Here is a 26558-nt window from a genome sequence, read left to right as displayed (position 1 = left end):
TATGTTACTAACTACCTACTTGGTAACTAATTAAGTTCTTTATAAACTGTATATAACAACGACTTAAGTTATGAGAAAAAAGAGTTATGAGATTATAAGTATTATAACATATAGGAAGTACAGGTTATATGCACGTAAATTAAAAAAATAATTAATAAATAATTAATAATTATTATTATTAATATTTTGTGCGAATAAATAATTTATGATTTAAATAAATAGGTACTAAAAGGAACCAAGATGGAATTCATGATAAAACTACATACAACTATTTACAAAATTTATTTATTTAATTGACTAACATGTTCCAAATAAATACTTATGCTAATACAATAATTTATGACTTTATATGTTTAATTGCATGGCACCTAAAATTAATTCTTACCTACTGGACCCTCACGAGTTATGCCTGAAAAACAATAAAATACACGTTAGAAACATTGCATCAAACGTATTACTCATAAAACCATAATAGTTTGCATAATTCGATTCAATCATAATAACACTTATACAGGCTGATGTGTGACGCATTCCTTTGAACAGAGCATATTATAAGCTAATTTGCAAATATGTAATGTAGGTATGTCTTTTTCTGTTATGGTATTTTTTATTTTATTTATATGTATTTTGCAACTACGAGTATGCAATAATGTGTTTTACACACTTGACATTAAGTTGAAACTTGTATATCGTGAGCCTTGCGGAGCCGGCACGTGCTCCGCAGGCTTCTGGCGACCATTCCCCGATACGACAAACGACAAGCAATATAGTACTTTACTCACCCGACATATGGTTGGAAATCGTAGACATCTATTAACCACCCTCCGGAGCCGGCACACAACGCCGCAGTCGGACTCCTGCCGACCGTACAAGCAATAATGTGCGTTACTCACCTGACATAAGGTTGGAACTCGTAATAGATGTCGTCCACCACCCTCCGCAGCCGGCATACGCCCCAGTCGGGCTCCTGCCGACCGTACAAGCAATAATGTGCGTTACTCACCTGACATAAGGCTGGAAGTCATAGATGTCGTCCACCACCCTCCGGAGCCAGCACACAACGCCGCAGTCGGGTTCCTGCCGACTGTACAAGCAATAATGTGCGTTACTCACCTGACATAAGGCTGGAAGTCATAGATGTCGTCCACCACCCTCCGGAGCCGGCACACAACGCCGCCGTCGGGTTTGTGCTGACTGTACAAGCAATAATGTGCGTTACTCACCTGACATAAGGTTGGAACTCATAGATGTCATCCACCACCCTCCGGAGCCGGCACACAACGCCGCAGTCGGGTTCGTGCTGACTCTACAAGCAATAATGTGCGTTACTCACCTGACATAAGGTTGGAACTCGTAGATGCCGTCCACCACCCTCCGGAGCCGGCACACAACGCCGCAGTCGGGTTCGTGCTGACTCTACAAGCAATAATGTGCGTTACTCACCTGACATAAGGTTGGAACTCGTAGATGTCGTCCACCACCCTCCGGAGCCAGCACACAACGCCGCAGTCGGGTTCCTGCCGACCGTATAAGCAATAATGTGCGTTACTCACCTGACATAAGGTTGGAACTCATAGATGTCGTCCACCACCCTCCGGAGCCGGCACACAACGCCGCAGTCGGGTTCCTGCCGACCGTACACGGATATCGCGCGTTCTAGCAGCTGCTGTGCCGACGTCAGTTGTACGACTACGCAATAAAACAATCAATAAACAGACTGATAAATCATTAGCGAAATCGTAATAGTCTTAATACACGTGTGATGTGACGGCCCTTCTGAGACTTTGTAGAATTGAGTTACAGAGGGCAGAGGCAGAGGGTTTTCCTCAGCAAGTACACACTTTCGTAGACTACAAAACACAAGTGGACATTGATGTGCACGTATCAGCTTTAAGCTGCCTGTGCATTCACATATAATAATAATAATATAATATAATAAGTGCTGGCGAGCCGAAAACCTACCGTATCACTCTCATGGACTGATTTTTTTTAGGCCATTTTGAACAATCATAGTATAAGTATATTGAACAACTAAAATTAGTTTCAACCATTTATATCAACAACTACATACTCAACAAACACAAGAAGATAAAGATAAGAGATAAGGATTAAAGATATTTTTCACACCACCTATTCGGAAAAGAGCTTTTTCTTCCCTGCTAGGATCAAAGTAACACTTTTCTGTTTTAGAACACTTACATTTTTTTGCACATAATTTTTTTAGCTTAAATAATTTGTTTAAGCATCAGATTGTGTCAACAATAAGATTTTTTATTTTCCTCATATTTGATGTGAAAAGCAGTATGTGTCACACGGTATCAAAATTATTTCGTCTTGGGCGTTAACACTTGAATCCCTCATTACGCTTAGGATTACGCTTAGGAGCGATAGGAATCCATCGCTTCATTCAGGATTCAATGTACGCCCTTGACGGAAATATATCATTTTGATCCCTTGTAACACAAACTACTATTACGTGAGTTTATCCCAGTAAGGAAAGGAAAAAGTGTAATCATGGTAGAAGGGCCTCTAAGGCCTAATATTAGTATTCGTCGAATAGGTGCAGTTTTACCATGGGAGCACTTTCCCCAAATGACCGTATTTAAAAAAAGTAAGGGCCTTAATTCCGCTTTCAAGTACGTCAAGGAATCTGATTTCAGTTCCCTAACGACTTTCATATAGATATAGATTGTCACTGAATGAAACAGATTGTCATTGAAAAAAAAAACAAATTCCTTGACTGTACCGTACCTAGTGTACCTACATAATGATTATTTCGCCCGAGCGTTCGACTAGCTTACAGTGATATTCGAAATGCAAGTTGCATACTTCCTATCTATTAAGAAAATTAAACTTACTATTGCTATTTCCAAAGGTCCTTTCGTCTTCGTCGTTGCTGGCGCCACTATCTTTCTTGAACGAAAGAAGCTTCGGAATCACGAGCAGCATACACACTACGGCGATCATCGTCACAATCTTCTTAAAGATCAGCAACTTCAGCAGCAGCTTCGCGATCGTCAAAATATCCAGTTTCAAATGCAACTTGTCGAGGAATCCCAGGCCGGGCGCTGTGTAAGGCATGCCGGGCCACGGAGGTTGCGGAGGGGGTCCGTACACGGGCTTAGGGGGACCGTACACGGGCGCAGGCGGTCCGTACGACTGCGTGGGTGGTCCATAGCTCTGCGCTGGTGGCCCGTAACTATTTGCCGGAGGACCATACTTCTGCGGCGGAGGTCCGTAGTTGTTAGCTGGGGCGTTATACGTGATCTCCGATTCGAACTTCACAGGGTTTGACGGCAGATAGTTATTTGAAAGAGGACCTGAGAAACCTGAGCTTGATGAAGAGCTAAAGCTGTTATCAGTGTATGATGGGGAATAATCATAACCGGAAAAACTGTCATCACGATTGGAAATCTTTTTCTCTCCGTCCTTAGCAGTGACTATAATAACTCCTTTTTTAGCCTTCTCAGCTTCGATACGCGATTTGGAGTAAGCATCCAAATAGGTGTCAGTTTTGATGGCTTTAGTGCCATTTCCAGCCGGGCCGACAATCGCAGAAACACACACGCAGAGCGACAATACTGCTACACAGCGCGCGGACAATTCCATTGTGAGGGTTTAAATTTCTGAGTATCCTTCCGAAAGACGTTGCCTCCATCGATCGCCGGTGACGAATGACGATGAGCGCTGCCGCCCATTCCGTTTTCACTTTTGACTTACAGTAAAAGAAGTTAAATATGATAATGGAACACAATTAAATTCCTCATGTGACCTGTGTTCCGCATCGCTCATGGTAAGTAGGCGCGGCGCGTGGCATGCATGCTGATTCCATTAGAGACGGAGCCCCCTAACCTTGTTGGATGAGTCCCGAACCTTACAAGCAATAATAGCCCGTCATATGTGCGTGAAAGTTCTATTAGTGGATTAAATTGTTCAATTTGGACAGATTTGAATCAGAAAGTGAAACATCAAACGCTGAAACGTGTCATTTTTGATGATGCCGCATACATGAAATAGGCACTATACTTTTCTTGGACATACCTTACATACTGACTGTACCTACTCATTTTAAAAATAAATAAATAATAAATATAAATAAATAAATATTATGGGACAATCTTACACAAATCGACCTAGTCCCACGGTAAGCTCATAAGGCTTGTGTTGTGGGTACTAGACGACGATATATATAATAATATAGATACATATAAGTACTTAAATACATAGAAAACATCCATAACTAAGGAACAAATATTTGTGATGAACACACAAATAAATGCCCTTACCGGGATTCGAACCCGGGACCTCCAGCTTCGTAGGCAGGGTCACTACCGACTAGGCTACGGAGGCCGTCACTAGGCTACGGAGGCCGTCATCATCAAAAAATCATGCTCGTTTTTCTTTAATAAGATATTGGCATAGATCCAATCCTCACTTCGATCCAGATTCATCTTCATCGCGATCTTTACAACAGCGGCGTGCAGAGCAAAACTGGGTCATAAAAATAAGTACAGTCGACGACTCCTACGAGTATATTATACAACGAAGTGCGTAGTCATATCTTATTCGACCTTATTAGCGCTAGAAGAGTCATTTGTTTTATGCGTTTCGATATGCATAATCGTTGTATAATCGACCAAATAAATTTGGGACATCATGAAAGTAAGTATGTCAAAGTGATGTTATAATTAAAATTGTAAGGAACTCTTCCTAACGTTTTATCAAATTATACGGAGACTCAATGTTCCATTTGGTTAACTCGTGACTGTACCATGTACCTACCATAAACCATTTTTTATTGTCAGTTATTTATAAATTGCGTTAAATCTGCATGCGTACTGATTGAAAAGTGCAAACTTGGAACCTCGCCAATACCCATATCAATACATCAAGCATGCATCCATTACATTGTTTGGCGTAGGTGGGTAAAGAAAGGACAGTTACTTACATAAAATGTATTTAAATTGACGGCGATTTCTACTGATCAGCAATGCAATAACAAGAGTTTTCACTTGCAAAGTAAGATTAACATCCGGGCCCTGGGGTGCCACTGCCATTACAAGTGCAGTTTAATTACTATTTACACAATTAATTACTTCCAAAGGCTTTACACAATAGGATTTATACAAGTACTTAAATGAAATCAAATACTAACAAAATTAATTTTTGAATGACTTAACAGATAAGCAATAACTATTCAATGAAAAAAAAATTAAACCCACTACAATAGTGTCCCACTGCTGGGCAAAGGTCTCTCCCCTTGATCTCCACAACTCCCGTTGTTGTGCTTTTTCCGGCCAGTTATGCCAAAAAAATCAATTTTATGCCAAAAATGCCTTACATCATTTTGGAAAAGAGCTAATACTCTTCAAACTGCTGGATCAACGTTTATCAAACATAACATAGCTAAGAATCACCGAAAGAAAAGTCAGTGTCACGCAAAAAAAGTAAAAAAACCAGCATCGAAATCGGAGAGACAGACATTGGCGTCAAACATACGAGTATAACACCCCTTTTTTGCGTCGGAGGTTTAAATTAGAAATGACCACCCTATAACGTCATCTTTGTAATTTCTTTCTTAGGCAGATTTCTTAGAACTACGAGTAAGTATAGTATTTATTAAGTGTCAATGTGGTTTGAATTGAGCATTTTTTCTGAGTGCATGTTTTTTCACCTGATTTGTCTCTTTGGAAACTCAGCGCTGGCCAAAACACTTGTGATATATTTTGTTTTTATCAGTTCTTTATTGCATTCATGTATTTACAATGTAGGTATTCAAAGTTAGTTTTAAAGAAGTATTAGGGGGCGCCCATTAATTGCGTGAGAAAACTTGTAATCAAGTATTAGGGGGCGTCCATTAATTGCGTGAGATGTTTTTGAGGATTTTTTTATGTCCCTCCCCCTCTGGTGAGATGTCGGTCGTGAGATTTGCGTCCCCTAAACTCACGCGAGATCTTTCCAAATTGGTATTTAGAATATAAATGCGTTTAATTTAACAAAAAAAAATAATTTGCATTGTTATTTTTGTTAAAAGTAGTATTTGGAGGGTTGTGTGATTGTGTCAGTTTTCGTCTTATTTTCGTCTAGAACTATTGTAATTTAATTTAATGTAATGTTCCTTCATTTATACACTCATTTTTGTCAGAAAAAATTACGTGATATTTCTCGTGACCCCCTCTACCCTACGTGATATTTAGTGACATTCGGTTTGACCCCCTCCTCTCCCGCCATCCCTGAACACCTCACGTAATTAACGGACGTATAAAATAATGTTTTTGCTAATGCATAACATTACATAAGATTATACTAACAGGTAAGGTAGTGTATTCGAATAAGAAATATGATAATTTTATTTTCAAATGCTAATTAACTTACTAGTGTACAAAAGCTTCATTATATTACAATACAGAATGGTCCTCAAAATATGTATACCACTACTTTATTTCACTAAACTACATTTATTCAAACGCATTATCCATAGACAAATACCTTTCCTCAAAAAACTTATGCCTCTTCCTTTTCTTCTCGCCATCCTCAGATTTCACAGAGAAGAAAGAACTGATTGTTTTCACTTTTTTCTTAGGAAGTTCGTCATCAATTTGTTCGAATATACAGGTAGCGGCTTTGTCTTGCAGCATCACCTCAGCTGGAGACCAGGAAATTGTATTTTACTGGTTTAATAGTCTAAAAACTAGATGGTGACTAAATAAGAAATTCATAAAATGTTCTTATTATGCTTTAAATATCTGGGAGACCGAGCTTTGCTCGGAAAAGTTATGAAATCTCAATAAATGCGCATTTTTCCAGAGATAAGACCTAGCTCGTCGTCAGGGCCGTTTCCGAGATCCCCGAAATGTATAAATATTTATTGAGTGTAGGTACTTATGTGCATATGACAGTGCCCATAATCGTCGGATTTTACGTTTAGAAGTCATCAAAGCAAGTAGGTATCAGATTATACATATTAGTACATTAACATGAATCTAGTATTTTAACTGGATAAGGCATGATGGGTGGGGGAAATGAGCGAACGGGATAGTCTTATGTATCTTTCAATAGGAATAGCAGCGAAAGCGCTATTATTGTTTGTCCTTGTCACAGTCTCACATTTTTTTTTACTCCCCACCATAAATTAATATGAGTTATGGTGGGCAACAAATAAATTCGACCAATCATAGTGTCACATTGCTTATGTTTTGTCCCTCACGGAGGCACGCGTATACCACTTCTATAGGATCCTACCTTCTATGTATATTACCTATAGCTTAAACGCGGTGTTGTATGGAGGTGTCTTGAATATTTACTAGTCTCTGGTTTTTTTAATAGTTCTTATGATTATTTATGTTATAATTTATGTTACCTGTAGACCAGCTGAAGCGCACAAGCATTGGGTATCCAAACACATAGTCAATCTGCTCTCTGATGAACTTCTTTGTTAGGGGGTCTGTAAATTGATGATTTTTTTAAATGTATTTGTGTGTAAAGTAACATCCTCCCTACTTTATCTAATACTTATCAAGACAATTTTAATGATAAGAACAAAAAAAATATACTCATTCTTTTCTTTTGGGTGCTAGTACTAGTGTAATACAAAGATAGTATGATTCTCTCTGTCTATGCTTGAAATGAGACAGTTGTTTGATAAACTATATGTTATGTGTTTAAGAATAAAGTATAATGGAAAAACTGACTGCCATGGGCGAGATTCGAACTCGCACTTGTGTGGTGACACAGATGTTTCTGCTTAATATAGAATTAATATCTTTGTTTTGTTAGAGAGAGATGGCCACTTTGGTGCCCATCATCAGGCCTAGCCTAAGTAATAAAAATATTGCATTGTCAATTAAATATGTATGCAAAATTCCAGCTCAATCAGAAACTTTTAAACCAATCTAAAAAAAGCTTGCCAAAATTTATATAGATATATTTATTTTGAATGCATAGTTATTTATTATTTATACCTACTGTTTTATTACAGGCCAATAAGACCGAATAAACTTGCCTCCAGGATATCCACTGCCAAATTCAGTATGTGTCATCTCTAATCCCTCCTTAAACTGCCAGACCTTCAGTGCATGGTCCCTCGTCACCTTGGCTACAATACTAGCGGCTGACACTATGGGATATATGGAGTCAGCCTTTTTTGCTACCTGGAATCATAATTAGTTTTAGGGTAGTATCAGTTGCTACCATAAGGGAAAAGGCCGAAATTGCATTAGAGAGATAGAGAGTACATAGATGAAACACACAAAACACACATGACACATGAAATGTCCAGAGCTCAAGGGTAAAAAATGGTGACCATTTTGGTTCAATTTATTTTGGGGATTTAGTGATTGGTGATTTAAATACAAAATGTCCCTTATTAGTGCTCCGCACAAAACTGAGCTCTTATGACATCACTTTGGTCCTGCAAATTGATTAAATGCGTTTTTCCCAAAAACTCTTCCATATAGGTACCTAAAATTTGGAACAGTTATTTTTACAAGTGAGCTTTTGCAGTGTTGCAACAAGACAAAAGTAATAATAAATATGTGCCGAATATTCGGCACTTTATCCGAAACAAAAAACGGAATTTTAAATAAAAAATACATACAGTTATTTTATAGTTGGGAAAGATTTCACTGAGTTTTGCTTGATACTTTTCCGGAGGTCCCACGGTATCCACATACACCTCCGTGATGTTGGCTCCGGATTCTGCCACTTTCTTAATTAGGTCTATTGCTGAGTTCATTGACACCTGAAGAATTTATACATTCAAATTAATGTAATTTAGGAACAAAAAGACTAAGTAACTATATAAAGAATTTTATACCTAATAATATTCAACATAACAGTTTGACTAGTTCCCCTATAGTCTTTCACCATCATCTAACAACTAAAGTTATAAGAAATATGTACTTGTTACTCTAACAATTGTAACATTTTATTCATAAAATTTGGTTAATCTCAAAGTATCAGATTACGGCAATAGAAATATAGAATAAGAATTAATTCATGATTACCTCATTTAATGAGTGCTTTGCTCGCCTGTACATAGAGTTAGATATGTAGTTAGGAGATATAATCTCCGCAGCCCAGCCCACGTTGTTTAAAGAGGCATCTTCACTGAGCATTTTCGTAAATATATCGTCTCGTTTCTCTTCAGTGAGCGCCTTTGAGTCAGCACAGCCTAGATCCTTGAGAACGCTCGTTTGGCTCATGGGACAGTAAGCTACGCCATACACCATGGGCCCTAAAAATATTTGAGTATTATGTACCTGTTAATAAAATTCGCACAGGACTAGAACTGCCTGGTAATGTATGTATATTCCTCTTGGTCTTACCAAGCACTGGGCCACGTCCTGCCTCATCCACCCCAAGCATGCATGGTTCGGTTTTACAAACAGCAGGAACCTCTGAAGAATTCACAAAATTTCGAAAGTTGTCCTTAGTTTTTATGAAATCCTGAAGTGCTTGTAAGGATTCCATAGCTTATATTTAAGAATATGTAGGTAAGGTAATGTATTGTTGTTTAAACGAGGTATTTTACGTTAGTATTTACTTAATTAATTTCCCGCTTAAATATTTTTTGTTTTGCCAAAATTGCCAATGCCAAACTGAAACTGACATTGTTGATAACTGACCTGACATGACATTGACATTGACGTATTTGACGTATGTGTGTTGGGGTTGCCAGTATTCGTACCTTAATATCCCATAACATTATCAAGAGAACAAATGAAAGAATGTTTAGTACATATAGCTGGTCAACCAAATCTTGTCAGTAAAAAAAGGCGCGAAATTCAAGTTTTCTATGGGACGATATCCCTTCGCGCCTACATTTTTCAAATTTGCCGCCTTTTTCTACTGTCAAGATCTGGTTGACCAAGTATATAAACGTAATTTTTTCATGGAAATTTGTCATTAATGAATACATGTGACGTCCCACGGGTAAAGGTACCTTATGGCGGTTGGCGCCTACGCTATTATTAACGCCGCTCCAATACAATTGCGGTGCTATGCGACGTAAGCGCTAAGTGCCATAAGGTACCTTTTCCCGTGGAACGTCACACATTGCCGCACTTTGTCATTACGAATGCCATACAGAGTAAAAGGCTAATTAAATCCACACTTGCGAGCGGGCCCGATTTCTTGAAATAAAAAACTACTCCTGAGGTCCGACATCGGGTCCGTTAGTAAGAGTGGATCTAATTGGCCTTTTAGCTTGGTCCGACTCTAAATCCCTTCAATACTAATAATTATCTGAAAAATGGCAACATTAATCTATGGTTGAAAATTTTTTTTTGTGTGTCGATTGACTAAAGTAATTATATATACGGTTAAACCATTTCTATTTTCTTTATCCAAACTGAGATTAAAATAAATATGAATATTTATTTTCTAAAAGTAAAGTGAAAAACTTACTCCCCTAAATTATATATATATTTTAAAAGAAAATTTACAAGCATTTTTTTAAGCACTGGGACCCCTTTTATTTAGCTATGCCCATGTAAATGAAATGAAATGACAAAGAGTCAAAGACGCAACCATAAAGAGTAGGAGAAGTGCAGTGCATAATATTTTTAGATGTAGATCATAGTGTCATCTGCTTATTTATTAGTCCAAAACGCGTACTTATAAGAGGTAAATAATCAATTTTATTATGATCACTTATTGGCTTATTTACTAAGGTTTCTAAATCTGGTAATCACTGAATACTCGTTTGTAGGTTATAGTAGTGCGAGTAATATGCAGAACAACCCCCAGGAGCTTTCATGGCAGGCGATTCAGGCTATCGTGGGGGTGAAACTTCCTCCTAACGTGCTGCGATTCGATGATATTGGTTTCCACCTCGTCAAAAAATCGGTTTCTAGTGCCGAAGACTCCGATTCGGATGTGGAAATCGTCGAAAATGACTGGGAGTCTGACAACAACGCGTCTTCACGTCCAGACCATTCGGACAACGAAAAGATGTCCCCGGAGCGGGCGCCGAGCGAGTCGCCGGTTCTACATCTCGTAGAGCCCGACAATAACAATTTGACCAAAGACTCATTAGATTTTAGGAATTTTTTAGAGAAAATGGATACCAAAGAAGTTTCTGTAGGTGATCAAGGGTCCCAGGTGCAAAATGACGACGCCGATAGTTCTAATGGGAATGTAATGTCAATAGAAAACTATTTGGAGGTCACCCTGTCTACTGATTCTGAGGCTAGTCATATGTGTAGCCAATGCAACCAAATGTTTCCCAGTGAACAACTGCTATCAGCACACCACTGTAGCGCCAAACCTACTGAAGAAAAGAAATATCCATGTCATGTGTGTGCAGAAAAATTCCCTAGTTACTGGGAGCTAAGAAAACATATTAACAGCCACTTCCCTGGGATGCTGGACTCAAAATCTAGTTTCTGCCACCTCTGTCAGAAGGACTATACCAAGACAGGTTTCATGAACCATCTGCGCAAGCATACGGGTGAGAGACCATTTGTCTGTGAACTCTGTCACAAAGCGTTCTCACAGTCAAGCTCACTCTCTATACACATGAAGTTCCATCTAAATGTGCGCAAACATGCCTGCACAGTATGCGAGAAAAAGTTTGTAACTAAGAGTGAACTGTCTCGGCATATGACTGTGCATACGAAACAGAAGTCTTATTATTGTGGAGTTTGCGATAAAGCTTTTACCCGCTCCGACAATATGAAAAAACATGAGAAAACCCATGGGTGATGGGATATCATGTACACTATAGTTTTGAACTATGTTATGCATCTGTCATGGGACCAAGACTTTTATATTTTCCAAGCCTATACCTCTTTAAAGTTGAAATACCATGAAGGATGCATTGCACAGACAATTTTCCCATTCTCTAATTGCCAAAAACTTAGTCAAGTATGTTTGTTTATTTAAAATTTGCATTGTTTTATACCAAATTGAAAAATCATGATCTAGTTCATAATTTAGTCATTATGGTGTGTTTATGCGAGTGTCCTCACTCTGGTGTGCTGCTGTAGTTGCTTTTGTTTAGGTTAAGGACTTCATTATTTATGCGATTTATATATGCATGTTTGGGATACTTTAGTGTATTAGGAAAATGCCTTTACAGGTGCTCTATAATAAGGTCACACATATCTCAATCCAAAGTTGCCTTTTAGATATGATAAAGTGATATTAACTTGTGGGTAATATAGGTCAAATGTCCAAAGATTCCGATAGCCGTCAGCCTAATGTTTGCTTAAGATAGCTCAGGCCTATTGTGAAATGGGGTCAACAGCACTAATCATTATTCCTGTGGCTCTGAAAGAGCTTTAAATCTTTATATATTTTGTACTTTTCTAGAAGGTAATAAAAATATCACTTGTACTTTGTAAAGGACTCCCATGCCAAAATTTAGATAAGTGTTTTTTATAAGTGACTCTTGTGTCTGTGTTGTAACCAAAGCAATAATATTTTTAATGTGCCTATTCTATGCATATGAATACCTTTTGTAAGGACAATACCAAATAATTTCTTAGAATATATTTATACATTGATGGATAACAATATTTACCACAGAAAATCATTAATTCGTAGTTTTAACCAATGTATTAATTAAAGGGGGATAAGTTTGCTAAATGACTGTGAATGCGAGAAAAAAATTGTAATGTTATCCCTTTCAAATGGTCTCAAGTAATTGTATTAATGTAAGCCAAGTGAACAAGTAGAATGTTTGAAAATAGTTGGCTAATTTTTACCAATCATCACAAAATTATGATTTAATCCTAAAACTGTTTTCCACTGATTGTACTTGTGGGCACATGTGAGCTAGAAGTATATAAAGGGTTGTTTTTACAAATATTGTCATTCAAATCCTTTTGCTACATAAAACTTGCCTTCAAGCGCCAAATAGATATTTAAATGAAATCCCAAAGATATTAGTTGTGTAGTTATTTTTACAATTGGCTATAAAACCAAAGCATTATATATTTGTGCCACTCTTTCAATTAACTGGTTGTCAATATCTTATAATTAATTAGGAGAAAAGCAGAGGTTTAATTAGGAGTATGGATTTATTATATTTTAATATATTTATTGTATTTAAATATTTAGATGTTTAACTGCATGACTTGTTTATAGAATAAGGATATAAAATTGAGCCAAGTGGAGAAAATACACAAAATCTACAAGACTGACAATAATATTCAGAGTAGATATTAACCATGCACAAATGTTTTATTTATTGATGCGACATCAATGCGCTGCGAGCGCGAATGCACCTTGTTGTAGACTCAACATGACAATTAGAAATAAGATCCGTTTGATATGAATTATAAAACTGTTTTATTGAAAATGTAATAATCTTCGATTTTATTAAAGAGTTGTTTGTTTCAAAGGATCTTTTATTTAATGCGTTTTCCCTTGTTCTAGGTTACAATGTCTGCGAGATTGCGTAATCTTAATCCGTATGAGCTACATAAGTACCTAGTTAACGTTTATTGTCTCAACAAGAAAGGCTCTACGAGGGTGTTGGGTCGGGACACGTCCCGAGACCGGACCGATCTCGACGTTATCCGGGACAACCACAGGTTCCTGTGGGACGACGAGGACGTTGCCGACACCTGGGAGCGCCAGTTGGCTAAGAAATATTATGACAAACTCTACAAAGAATACTGTATATGCGATCTAACAAGATACAAAGATAACAGAGTAAGTACTAGCTACATATTATAAATAACAGCGGACGTCAGGCTTCGATAGGATTTGTATTGATGTATATTTATCCTCTATTTTCAATATTGTTTATCTAATTACGTGATTAGTTTGCATTCTAATTAACGTAAGATAATGATTTACATCCTGCATACTTAGCCTTGTTATGTGCCAGGCTTTTGTTTTATCGAGAGGGTCAATTAATACTTAATTGTAATGTTTTTGTTATTTTACTTCGGTAAAAAACGGTACACCAAATGGCTTCCCATGAATAAGGCAACATTAAAGGTAATGTAAATTGAGTTAACAACAATAGCGACTACGTCCCCTAGCATTAATAAGGCTGGGGCCGCTCCCCTATGAACTATTGCCTTTTTTGCCCGCGAGACCTTTTGTGATTTACTGGGGAGCGCAACAATGATTGCAGGCGCAGGCCGTAGTGCCTTTCGGACGAGCTAAATATAGAACAGGGGTGTCATTCTAAAAGATTAGCGAGTTGACAGCTGAAACTACTGAAGCGAACCAGTGTAAATGCACTCCATTTTCGACCGGAGCCAGAGATCACGTTATACTGGTTTTTTAAGAGGCTACGTGCATGCGCTCGCTCACGTGTTTAAGAATCTGACAGCATACAGCCGCTACTTTAAACAGTAACGCACATCTGTCGGTCGGCGCTTTGGATAAAGGATGTTACGAATCAATGGGCGCAACCTGAATTGCTCGAGCGCGTACCCTCGCCTCCGCGCTATTATTATAACGTGCGCTAACGGAAACTTACAGCCTCCTTCTAATCGGTTTGTAGCTATTTATAAGGTCTGTTTACCGATGGTCTTCGTTATTTATATAAACTGGCGATATAAATCTACTACTGTTTATCTAATCTAGATAGGAAGGTTTTCAATGGGTTTGGCATTTTTGGCAGGTAGTTAAATAGGTATAGTCAATGGTATAATTATCATTCAGGAAATCATAAAAAGTATAAAAATTATGCAATCCTTGTTAGGTATCAAAGAGCCGCCTGCTACAGACTTTTTGAAATTGCCTCGTTTTTGGAGGTTCAACTTTATTTAGACAGACTATTTACTTATAAACGAATAAATAGTCCGAAACGTTCGTGTTCAGTCAACCTATTTAATTTTCCATCCGGCACTAAGAGGTCAATCTTGAAATTCTTGAATATATAACTACCTACCTACTTATTAGGTAAGTGTAGACTGTAGAGCACTGACTTAATATAAAAGAAATAGACACACAAAGCAGAACAAAAACGTCAAGAAATGTGGATCTCAATGACGTTTCGCACCATTTGCATTGATGATAAAAACGCTTACGTAAATTTTGAGTCAAGATAAATGTTTCGTACAGAAAAGAGCTTAATGTCGTAAGCATTAAGTGTCAAATTTGCAAACATAAGTACCAACACTGTTAAAAAATTTAGTCCGATGGCACTAAACGTAACGTATTTACGTCAAACAACGTCAAACGAGAATAATGAACGAATGGAGTCACTTTGGTACACTTTAATATGTTAATACATAGACACACTGTACAGGAAAATATTAAAATTGAAGTAATAAATAAAACAAATTTAATTTAATCGGGAGCTCAAATAAAATTAATTCGTGGTTCAAATTCAAACAAATTAAATTTTTAATTCGTAAGTATACGTCTTTAAATACTAATTTCCTTGAAATAAATTCTACTTATTAAATAACTGTGTATTTCAGATCTACATTTACTCATAGCACGGGTGCACGGGGACATTTAGATACTGATTGGATTTTTTTTATAAAGTCTACCTATACTTTATAAAAAAAAATCCTGTGGTTGTCACTGTGTTCCGACAGGTTTAGCATTTACAGTTAGTCGATATAAGCCCTTATTGGTGGTGTATATGTCGGAAACAGGGAAATGGGCCAAACACACAAGTGCCGTTTTGCCTTGTTTAAAACTGCATCACCCCTATCTCTTGCTATAATTAAATAGCAGTCCACTTTGCACGTCGCATAGGTTTTCTTGGAAATCTTCAATTTAAACATAATATTATTTCTTATGAATTCCATATAAAAATATAAAAAAATATTGACCTCACATCGACTCAATAGAATTTTGTTCCTTGACATCCCTTCTTTGGTACTAACAAATTAATTTATTCAAAACCATAAAATTACCACCAGATTACATAAATTATGTAATGCTATCCAAAGAACTAACCGAAAGAAATACATTCCATCCTTTTTCCTTGTTTTATCATTGTTATTTTTACATATTTTAACGGCACATTTCGTAATTGTTGACAACTTCACATTTGAGCGTTTCAAACAAGACTAAACGAAAAAGTAATGCATGATCTGTTTTGACATCACTTTTGTGGGGCCATTTTTGGCGGCTGATTGGGTATCCAGTTCTTTATACTATATCAATGCTGTAGAGGTACTTTTGGGTAGGTATCGTTATGATTTTGGAGACGCGTTAGTTGCACGCAAACGTTCGCTGAAGCGCGAAGACAATGTCTGTGAGAGAGAGCAATTTACTCTTGAGTGTATAAGAATTAGGTATGTAGGTACCTATAATGGAATATTTAGAATCAAATGGATGTCGTTTAAGGGGATAGAAACACGAATTCATAATGAAAGCAGTAGGTAAGGGTTGGTCTCGGACTGTCTAGAACACAAAATGACTAGTGTAATATTTTGCCTATATCCCTTTTAGTCTACATCGCAAACGGTCTAGAACATAGAACACAAAATTACTACAATTATTTAGACCTTTATTTACCTACATTTCGTCGGTTTATCTTTACGTTAGCGATGTCGACGGAGCCCCGCTGCTGCGGGGCTCCTATTTCTGTGCGGTTTGGCCTTCGGCCATTTGAAGATGTCGTACCTAACCTAACCTAACGAACCTAACCTACCTATATGTGCTCATTTTGTGTTCTAGACCGTTTGCGATGTAAACTAAAAGAGATATAACACAAGGCTAGTGTCTGGTGACAATTTAAACAGGGTGCATACCAAAGAGTAAAGTAAGTATAATAGGATCCACATCAGCCAAGCACAATGTCACGAAACTCATGAAATTCCAAAAGTTCAAGGGACCAATAGTTCTGTTGTACGATCGAAAAAATATTTTTTGATGTTGTCTCCTGTGGGACTCTACAGAGATTCGAGTCTCTGTTTAAATTCGTTCGGAATAAGTTAGTAATACCTACACCTACTTTACTTAAGACTGCAATTCGAGACTGAATTCTTAGCGCAGTCTCGAAAGAATACCTAGGTAGGTAGGTATACCTACTTAAAGTTCTTTAAATTATTGACTCAAAATAAAATACTCTAGTATGTTAGCGACGTAGCAGGTATTTTGCGGTTTTCCTATTACAAGCCTATGTTTGCTTTTTGAAGTAATGTAGGTATGATATAAAGTACCTAACCTAGGTACAGCATCAATAGTAGCAGATGAAACAACGCGCCAAAACTATCTGCCACACTGGAATACTTTTCCAAATAGAGATATGTTTTCGTCAGTTCGTGTTCAAAAGTATATGTAACAGTCTATTTGTTCTACTTACAAAGACAATTTTTGTTATAAGTTTTAGGTATTAGAGAATGTACCTACTACCTAATAATTATTACTTATTAGTGCTGAATGTATATACCTACCTAATATTAACGAAATACCTACGATAAGTCTTAGATGTAGGTAGTTACGTAAACATTAAATAATTTAATGCACCTTACATATGTCTTGTATGCTTTATTGTGCGAAGAAAAAATACAAGAAACACTGTTAAGTAAGTATATACAGAGACAATTATAATTTCAACAAAGACGAATTTATCTCTTTATCTAAGTTTTTATTTGGGTCTTATTCAATAAGTTTACAGACCAACATATAAAATGGGTAGCTTTATTTGCGGTATGTACCTAATATTAGACAGTTATAAATAGGAATTTATGAGATACTTATTAGGTAGGTATCGATTTTTAACAATCATTTTTTAGGGTTCCGTAGTCAACTGGCATCCTTAGCCATATCCGCTTGTCTGTCCCAATTTTTGCTCTCCGTGATCACTGGTACTAGAAAGCTGCAATTCAGCATGATGTACGAGGGGCGTTCAAAATATTCTCGGTATTGATATCTTACGACCTCTTCTAAAATTTCTTTCGTTACTGGCCGCTAAGGTTTATTCATTGACATTAAAAAAAAGTATAATTCGAACCGAGATGGTCTTTTGTTTTTCTGCAATTGCTGAACAAACATGAACATCATGTGCGAATTGACAATGTTAACTAAATTAGAACATCGATGCGTGATAAAATTCTTGACAAAACAGGGTAAAAATCAAAAAACCATAAAAGAGGAAATGGATTGTGTTTACCGTGAGTCTGCTCCTTCTTTATCTACCATTCAAAAGTGGTCAAGCGAGTTTAAACGCGGAAGGGAGAGTATTGAAGATGACCCTAGACCTGGCCGGCCTGTAGTAGCTACTTCACAAGAAAATATTGATAAAGTGGAAAAACTTATATTGGAAGATGGTCGAGTGAAGGTAAAATCTATAGCACAAGTAACCAATCTCTCTATTGGTACCGTACATGATATTATACATGACCATTTTAATATGTCAAAAGTAAGTGCAAGATGGGTTCCGCGAATGCTGACTCGGCTTCAAAAAGACATGCGTGTAGCTTATTGTTCCGATTTTATTGACCTGTGCGGTGAAAATCCTGATGAGGTGCTGCAAAGAATAGTTACTGGAGATGAAACCTGGGTTCATCATTATGACCCAGAGAGTAAACAAGAGTCCATGCAGTGGCACATTAAGGGTTCAGCTCATCCCAAGAAGTTCAAGGTCATCCCTTCAGCTGGCAAGGTCATGGCCACGATATTTTGGGATTGTGAAGGAGTATTACTAATCGATTATAAAGAAAAAGGTGTAAATATCACAGGACAGTACTACGCTAACATTCTACGTCAATTAAAGGATGTAATTAAAGAAAAGAGGCGAGGAATGTTAACCAAAGGTATTCTGCTTCTGCATGACAACGCCCCCGTCCATACTGCTCATATTGCCAAGGCAGCTATTGTTGAATGTGGGTTTAAAACTGTTACTCACCCACCGTATAGTCCGGACTTAGCCCTCAGCGACTTCTTTTTGCTCCCCAATCTTAAAAAGGATCTGCGTGGAAATAAATTTTCTGACGATGAAGCATTGAAGGCGGCAGTGGAGGAGCATTTTTACACGAAAGATAAAATTTATTTTTACGAGGGATTAAAAAAAATAATTGATCGATCTTTTAAGTGTATGAACATAGGGGGGGAGTATATTGAAAAATAAAAATATCAAACTTTTCGTACTTGTTTGTTTTCATTCTCATACCGAGAATATTTTGAATACCCCTCGTACCTAGGTATATACTATGTATAAATCAATCATGCCGACAAAAATATTGTACAGGATAAATATTAAATACCTACTAACAGCCCCCGTTTAGCCCTTTGTGACAGAAGGGTAACTACGGAACCCTACACTGCATGGCCCGACACGCTCTTGGGCGGTTTTTTTGGTTGCCGTAGAATAAAAAGTGCCTTTAACTCTGGTTTCCCCTTTTTACTCTAAATAAGTGTCTAATTATCTCATAATCTAATTAACAATCCCATGGCGTTTTGAAACAAAATAGGAAGAATCCACTTAAGTCCAGTTAACTGGTTCGTAGTGTGTAGTACCTAATATTATCTTATCCACACTAACCCAATTGAGGACTTTACTCACACACACAGATGTTGGCTGCACTGTTACGTGCTACGGATCGAACTGACCCCAGTCTTGCCGCTCCCCAGCAACGCTCCCCGTAACCCTTACCCTTTACTAGGTGATTACGAGGTCATAATATATTGAAATATAGTGAAGAAGAACGTCATACTGAACAACTTTTCCCATGGGATCAACCATGACATCAGGAAACCGAATCATAGCTATACGATAGAAAACTTCGAGAGCTCAGAGTAGCCGACGCGTAATATTAGGTATGGAGTCCGGGGATTTTTTCTCTCAAGCGAAGTTGTTCACTAAAACCATTTACTTAATCACTTTTGTCATTCAATAATATAGGAGAGGCATGATGGTAGGACACCTGATACGGCATGACAACTGTTTCCTAAACATCTTGGAAGGCAGGATTGAAAAGACAAGAGAAGAAGGGAAACCTAGAATAATTTATCTCAGCCAAATAAAAAATAATGCGTCGTATGAGGAAATTAAAAGACTGACACAAGAAAGAAATGATTGGCGATTATTTCACCGACAAGAGCAAAGCTCTTAAGTTATGATGATGAATCAATAATCATGCAATTTGAATATGTTGAACCAGGTTGCACTCCGGTGGCGAGTGGAGCGAGAGGTGGTGGCCGGCAAGGGCCAGTTCCAGTGCGGCAGCAAACACTGCACCAGCGCCACTGGACTCCGATCCTGGGAGGTCAACTTCGCGTATGTCGAGGATGGGGAGAAGAAGAATGCCCTTGTCAAACTACGTAAGTTTTGATATCAAATTACCTCTTGTATTCTCAGAATAAAGTTACGGCTTTGTCTTTATTTAGGTATGTACGATTCCCACCGACCGGCTGAAATCGGGCCGCACCGGAGCGCATTTTCAATGTGCCGTTTCAAGATACCTAAGTACTAAAGCATCCGAATATAGCAAAGCCTTAATTTTTTAGAACACTAAATGATCCTGAAAGAAGCTTGCGAGCCTATTGACCGATTACGTACTTGCATAGAGTAGCTAAATACTTCAGATAAGCAGTACCTAAAGCCCGTTCCTAATAATGAAGAGCACCTTCTTACCTACACGCTCATAAACGTATCTAAAACCCAAGCAACATGCCTTTTATTCTCACATGTAGGAAGCATCTCAGAAGCCTGTTTTGCAATCCACCGACTGCTGCCAAAGGCTAAATTTAGTTCACCGCCCAAAGTAAGGACTTGCCACAACCTAACGCTGCCATTTGGCTCGCTTCCAGTTCTTTCTCTAACAGTAAAGGCTTGTTGAACCTTATTTTTATAGGAATAAAGCAGCCTTCGGTTCATTCGAGTGTGAGGCATCGGCTGAGAATATAACCAGCCACGCTACGTAGGTCGCAACCCACTGAGATATTTATTTATAGCTTTATTGTAGGTTGACTGATATATCCAGAACGACGATAAGAAGGTTGGTTTAGTTGGGATGCCTTGTATTCATTTTTATGAAGATAATTAAACTATTCAATTTTTTTGCCCTATGGTTGATTGGTAAAAATGCCTGTAGGTAGTTAAACCCGCAGTTTTTGGACTTAGGTATTTTTTTGGATTAGGCATGATACTTAGTTAAAAATAAATAAAATAATATGCTCATTCTATTAAATTAAAGAATAATCCGCACACCTAAATTATAGACTCGTATTATCTTAAATTGATGAGTTCTACTTTTTGTTCATAAAATAATCTAATAAGTAGCTAGCTTTAGATAGAACAGTCTAGCAGGCACGGCTTTTCCAGCAAAGCGATTTACATTGGTATTTTTTTACCCAGGTTTGTGTCCAGAATGCTCCGACAAACTGAACTATCGATCAAAGAAGCGTGAAGTAAAAAGGTTGAAAAAGAGTAAGAAAAAGAAAAAGACGAAAAACAAAGATTCTTCATCAGAGAAAGAGAGTAGCGACGAAGAACCAAGCGCGCCTAGTGAGCCCGCGGAGCCGGCAGCTTCGACGAGCGCCGTCGAGGCGGGGGCAACGGACGAATCCTTGTGGAAGAAAGGTAAGTCACTGATGGCGAAAGACTTGCTATTTTTGCAAATATATAAAAAAAAATTGGGGGACATCTTACATAGATCAACCTAGCCCCAAACTAAGCAAAGCTTGTACTATGGGTACTAGGCGACGATATACATACTTATATAGATAAATGCATACTTATATACATAGAAAACATCCATGACTCCGGAACAAATATTAGTGTTCATCACACAAATAAATGCCCTTACCGGGATTCGAACCCAGGACCATCGGCTTAGCAGGCAGGGTCACTACCCACTAGGCCAGACCGGTCGTCAGTTTATAAACTCGACTAGGGTGATTATATAATATATACTCTTAACTCTTAACATAGAGGCTCACTTGACCAAATTGTTGACTATGCACGAATTCTTTCACAAAGAAACTACCTAATGGTAACAATGGCTCCTGAGACAGTTTTCCTCTATCTTCAATCGTTTCGGATTTTCCCATACTGTCCCACTAAAAAAATACTCTGTGTACCTACGACTTATACCTACTCGCAACTGCGTAGCGGTCTTGGCGTTACAAGAGTAAAAACTATATTTTATTTTTCAACGCAATTGTAATTATTTTCAGGAGTGCAAGAAGTTGAGGAGAAATCTCGCGAAGAAGAATTCGCAGAGTATTTAGAAGACTTATTGCTATGACGCTATGGCTGACTGTGAGCTGTGAGCAACGTTGTCATTCCTGAGATTCTGTTTAAGACTATTTCTGTGTACAACTATTAGCTTAGGGGCCTTAGGGCGATTTATGAAAGCTGGTAAAACGAATAGATAGAGTTATTAAAAGGGTTTTGACTGCATACTCCAACCCTGTAGAGTGTGTAGAGTAACCCTTGCGCGTAAGTACATGCCATCTTGTGAATTAAATCGAAAACTTAAACTTGAAATCGACACTTAACGTCAACAAGCAGGTGCTGCCCTCTACAGTTTATGCACGCGTTATAGGGTTTTCCACCTCGTCGACTAAATCGAAAACGTTAACTTTACATTTACACATACGTCGCGCCAATAATCAGGAGGCTTCTCTATGTAGCCCCTACTGTTGTGGTACAGTCACCAGTAAAAATATATGACTGTAGGCAGCCATGCAAAAATATCTGATGCTCCATTGGAGGCATAAGTATATGACGACACTACCTCGGTAAAAATATGTGATGCTTTGTGGCCGGCAAAAACATCGTTAGTCTGTATCCGCATAAATATCGGATCAGGTCGCTTAAAAATATTTGACGAGTCATAAAAATAAAAATTATGTGATTACTCTCATCTGGCATAAATATCTCTCCACTGTGAATGCAAATACATGGGATGGCAGACGGACCGCCTATATATCTGACACGAAATTATGAAATATGTATGTCATCAATCGGCAAAAACGAACCATACCTGGATAGCATAGAGCCTTAAATTGTATGAAGTGATTTGACAATTCACGAAAAGAGTGCAGACTTGTCATTGCAATGACGTATAAAAGAGTGGACTCGGCATATTGTTCTATACATGCAATCAGTTATACAAATACCAAGCATTTCGATGCAGAATAAGTAAAAATTATGTTGTCACTTTCTAACCAATATATTTTCCCTTATGTGGAAAAGGATAACAATACTTCAGTGCGTTCTGCTATGGCAACATTTTTCATTTGATGGTCACGTGACATGCCTACTGTGGCCGGTCCGCCATATTCAGTTCACGTTTTCCAAGGTACATGAAGCGTCAAAGTGTTCTGTTATTAAAATAAAATATTGGATATTCGGAAATTTTGCGAATATATTTGTTTAATAATGTGGTGTAGTGGTTAAGGACAAGAAAGGACATAATCCCTAAGTGCAGTTTTGTTGGATGTGGCTCAAGAAAAAAGGAAAACCGGAAAAGTTTGTCGTTGCACCGGTATGTTTACATTTTAACTGAAATATTTGTTATTTCATAGATGACTGCCTTCTTATGGTGTGTATTTAGTTAATAACTAGCCAATAAATACTATTTGCGATATATTGGAATAAATTAAGGATTTATTTTCGATATTTTCGTACTATAGAAATTAGTACATTTGACAGTTAGTGATGTGCTTTCATATCGAATTTAAGAAAAGTTTGGGGAAGAATTTTAACATGTATTTGAAAGATTTTGTATGTAAATTTATATTTTCAATTAATTAGCAAAAATTGGACCAATCTCATTTTACGACGGACGATATCCCTTCGCGCCTACATTTTTCAAATTTGCCGCCCATTTCTACTGAAAAGATCTGGTTGACCAAGTATATATGTATATACTTAAAACCTGTATCCTGAAAGCGGTTGTACTGAGGGAAAGTAAGTAATCATATATTATATAATATTTTTGTTTTTTCAGGTTACCGAAATCTGAACTGAATGTACGAGAAAAAAATGGTTAGAAACCATTGGAACAGAAAATATAAGGCAAAACACAAACTCTTGCTGATGAAAAGTGTAATTCAAACTTACCTTGATGTACGTTTCCAATATTATAGAAAAAACAAACGGAAAAAGAATCTTTCTGGAACTACCTGAACAAAGTTGTATTATTCCGAATCAGAAATGAATAAAGAATATTTTTGTGTATGAATGTTGTTTTATTCTACATAGGAAGAATAATCTTCTTATGTTATATTTAACTAATAACGGTACCCTAGTTCACAATAGCGCTAATTATAAATGGTCAAGCAGGTCTTGTCAGTAAAAAAAGGCGGCAAATTTCAAAAATGTAGGCGCGAAGGGATATCGTCCCATAGAAAATTTGAATTTTGCGCCTTTTTCTACCGACAAGACTTGCCTGACCATCTATGCATTTATATTATTAATTAAATTGCAACTTTGTGATATCTCCACTATCGTCTTAATTAATCGTAATTAGTACGATCATGAACTAGAGTAGGTATCGATAATGCAAACGGCCGTCATAAAGACTCATAAGCCAACAAATAGCGTTCTCTCAATTATATGTTATCTTAAGTTACACACCAACATCAACATTTTTTTCTGCTTTGCCTTAAGGCAGGCTTAGGGCTTAAGGTGGACTGGTAGAGAATGTCATAAGACGTATAAAGTCCACCTTTTGTACACTATGTTTTTCTTCTCTTTAAGTGGATCTAGTAGGTTTATGTGTTTAAAATGATGACAACTTAGTTTATCGATATCCTTATCAAATATCAACTTGTCTTCCCAGCACTACAGACCGCCATGTTCAGTTCTCGGCAATATGGCGTCGGCCACACTTTTTTTGTAGGTATGTCGCTTCCATATGATTCTTTTTTCATTGTGTCATTGCATATGTCTGTCTCACGTATTTCATTTGCAATTTTAAATTGTGACATAATTCAGGTAGACTTTTAATAGATGTGTAATAAAACTAATATGTAACTCTTTGAAGGCCGCAATAATATGTGATACGCTCTTATGTTATGGCTCTACAAAAAGGATCGTGGCAGATATTTTGCGGGTTTCGTTGTGTGATATAATATGGCAGGTGACTGTACCTAAGATTGATTTGATGGCATTTGCACAATAATAGATGTTATTTCGCGCACTCAGTTCATTTATCTTGCACGCCAGTGCCAGCTTTCCTGAAAAATCTGTTATGTATTATTAAATTAAAGTTAAATTACTAAGAAAAATAAAACACTTGTTATTTTTCATTTATTTATTTTTTGCGATCTATAATTTCTACATTTGTGTAATTAGTAAAAAGTGGAATTACTATACTTAAGTTACAAAACATCTTTTTAAACGTAATATTATGCTACATTCGAATAATAGCTATTTGTTCCTATAGATTACTTAAAAATAATCAAAATAAAATATTACATAAAGTAAACGCAATGTCAACACAAATAAAATCTAAATGATTTAACAAAAACTTAGCTTACAATAAGAGACCTAAGAATTTACAATAATTCGTATCTTACAAAAATATAAAAACAATTTTATTAGCAGCACTCAAAGAAATGCGAGTATGGTAAATAGAACATTGTTAAAATTATAGCCTCATAGAAACTACCAACTTCTATTTACAGCTATAATCAACAACTTTTTAAATCCCTGTTCCATGAAAATGTAACTTTACATATGTAACTCAAGCAATTCAACATTAGATTGCGCGATCCATATGAACAAGACTAGTCCTTTCACACAAATAATGGCCCCTAAATCTAAATGTTGACCGCTAAAATACAAATGGCGGTCGAATATCTATTTATATAACTAATAACGTAATAGCACCCACAAGCTTACAGTATTAACTACAACTGGGTACTTATTACAAATCACAATATATAATCATCACCAGAATCAGACTTTTCCATTGCGGGAAAAATTATTTAATTACAATTTTAATCGAACAAATGTGACGTCCCACGGCAAAAGGTACCTTATGGCGGTTGGCGCTTACGCTATTATTAACGCCGCTCCAATATTATTGCGGCGCTATGCGACGTAAGCGCCAGCCGCCATAAGGTACCTTTTGCCGTGGGACGTCACAAATAAGGAATCACCCTTACCAACTATAATTGAACGCCTCTGCGATGGCAACAACAGGTTAACGGAGACAAAGTTTTTTTTTCTTCAAAAAGTGCTTAAACCATGGTCACTCTACTCATTGGTAATTTTCGACACTCATTGTAGTGACAAGTAAGGTGACCAAAAATTTAGGATATTTTTGACAATTATGGAAATTATTTCTAACACCGGGATTATAATCGTGTATAGCCCAGCCCTAGTATTTTTTATTCTACTAAATAACTCTTATTGTTGTTATGAGGTAATATTTTTACCTAACAAGCTATATGTTTACTCAAACAATCAACAGTCAAAATGTTAACCCTTTTCCAAGCATAGTACTATTTATCGACCTCATGCGCGCCAATAAAATGTCAACTTTAGCATTCCGATATAAGGTTCAAATTAGATTGCACTGTCGGGAAATATGACTTGTCTTCAAATGAGTCATTAGAGCTGAATTAATTGGAATACATTTGGATTTCTTGGGAAAACCTTGTAGATTGGTGCGGCCTGGAAAAGGGTTAAGACCGAATTACCAAACGACACTTAATTTTAATCCACA

The 26558-nt window shown here is 37.1% G+C and overlaps 3 protein-coding genes across 4 annotated transcripts; 1 reads left to right on the top strand and 2 right to left on the bottom strand.

Annotated features, from left to right (window-relative positions):
• Positions 1 to 283: 283 nt before the first annotated feature.
• On the bottom strand, positions 284 to 3960 carry LOC134651829 (uncharacterized). The gene is made up of 3 exons (XM_063506944.1): positions 2859 to 3960; positions 1334 to 1689; positions 284 to 409 (listed from the first exon to the last, which is right to left on the bottom strand). The coding sequence occupies exons 1-2, from the start codon at positions 3607 to 3609 to the stop codon at positions 1550 to 1552; spliced, it is 891 nt and encodes a 296-aa protein (XP_063363014.1). The 5' UTR covers positions 3610 to 3960; the 3' UTR covers positions 284 to 409; positions 1334 to 1549.
• A 2407-nt stretch (positions 3961 to 6367) lies between these two features.
• LOC134651828 (ribonuclease H2 subunit A) lies at positions 6368 to 9503 on the bottom strand. Its single transcript, XM_063506943.1, has 6 exons — positions 9327 to 9503; positions 9006 to 9235; positions 8597 to 8740; positions 8003 to 8150; positions 7361 to 7444; positions 6368 to 6646 (listed from the first exon to the last, which is right to left on the bottom strand). The coding sequence occupies exons 1-6, from the start codon at positions 9469 to 9471 to the stop codon at positions 6459 to 6461; spliced, it is 939 nt and encodes a 312-aa protein (XP_063363013.1). The 5' UTR covers positions 9472 to 9503; the 3' UTR covers positions 6368 to 6458.
• A 1001-nt stretch (positions 9504 to 10504) lies between these two features.
• On the top strand, positions 10505 to 22121 carry LOC134651400 (protein FRA10AC1 homolog). 2 transcript variants are annotated; one of them, XM_063506500.1, is made up of 5 exons: positions 10523 to 10626; positions 13384 to 13662; positions 20034 to 20193; positions 21230 to 21454; positions 22051 to 22121. In XM_063506500.1, exons 2-5 carry the CDS (start codon positions 13390 to 13392, stop codon positions 22119 to 22121), a joined length of 729 nt encoding a protein of 242 aa, XP_063362570.1. In that variant the 5' UTR covers positions 10523 to 10626; positions 13384 to 13389. The 2 variants fall into 2 exon arrangements, with proteins under 2 accessions (XP_063362569.1, XP_063362570.1); XM_063506499.1 differs by lacking the exons at positions 13384 to 13662; positions 20034 to 20193; positions 21230 to 21454; positions 22051 to 22121 and adding an exon at positions 10712 to 12706 and having other exon boundaries at positions 10505 to 10626.
• Positions 22122 to 26558: the final 4437 nt, after the last annotated feature.

Source organism: Cydia amplana, chromosome 10 (genome assembly GCF_948474715.1).
Source record: "Cydia amplana chromosome 10, ilCydAmpl1.1, whole genome shotgun sequence".
In the NCBI taxonomy this organism is placed as follows: Eukaryota; Metazoa; Arthropoda; class Insecta; order Lepidoptera; family Tortricidae; genus Cydia; species Cydia amplana.
The sequence above is the reverse complement of the archived record's forward strand: the minus strand, read 5'-3'. Positions and strand labels throughout refer to the sequence as shown.

Bases quoted from the DNA above. Each gene is read 5' to 3' on its own strand.
- LOC134651829 (XM_063506944.1), bottom strand. From the start codon at position 3,609: ATGGAATTGTCCGCGCGCTGTGTAGCAGTATTGTCGCTCTGCGTGTGT. The intron at 1,690-2,858 runs GTAAGTTTAATT...TTTATTGCGTAG, and splicing joins GACCTTTGGAAATAGCAATA to TCGTACAACTGACGTCGGCA.
- LOC134651828 (XM_063506943.1), bottom strand. From the start codon at position 9,471: ATGGAATCCTTACAAGCACTTCAGGATTTCATAAAAACTAAGGACAAC. The intron at 8,741-9,005 runs GTAATCATGAAT...TAAATTCTTCAG, and splicing joins CAAAGCACTCATTAAATGAG to GTGTCAATGAACTCAGCAAT. The intron at 7,445-8,002 runs GCAAGTTTATTC...ATCAATTTACAG, and splicing joins TGGCAGTGGATATCCTGGAG to ACCCCCTAACAAAGAAGTTC.
- LOC134651400 (XM_063506499.1), top strand. From the start codon at position 10,732: ATGCAGAACAACCCCCAGGAGCTTTCATGGCAGGCGATTCAGGCTATC.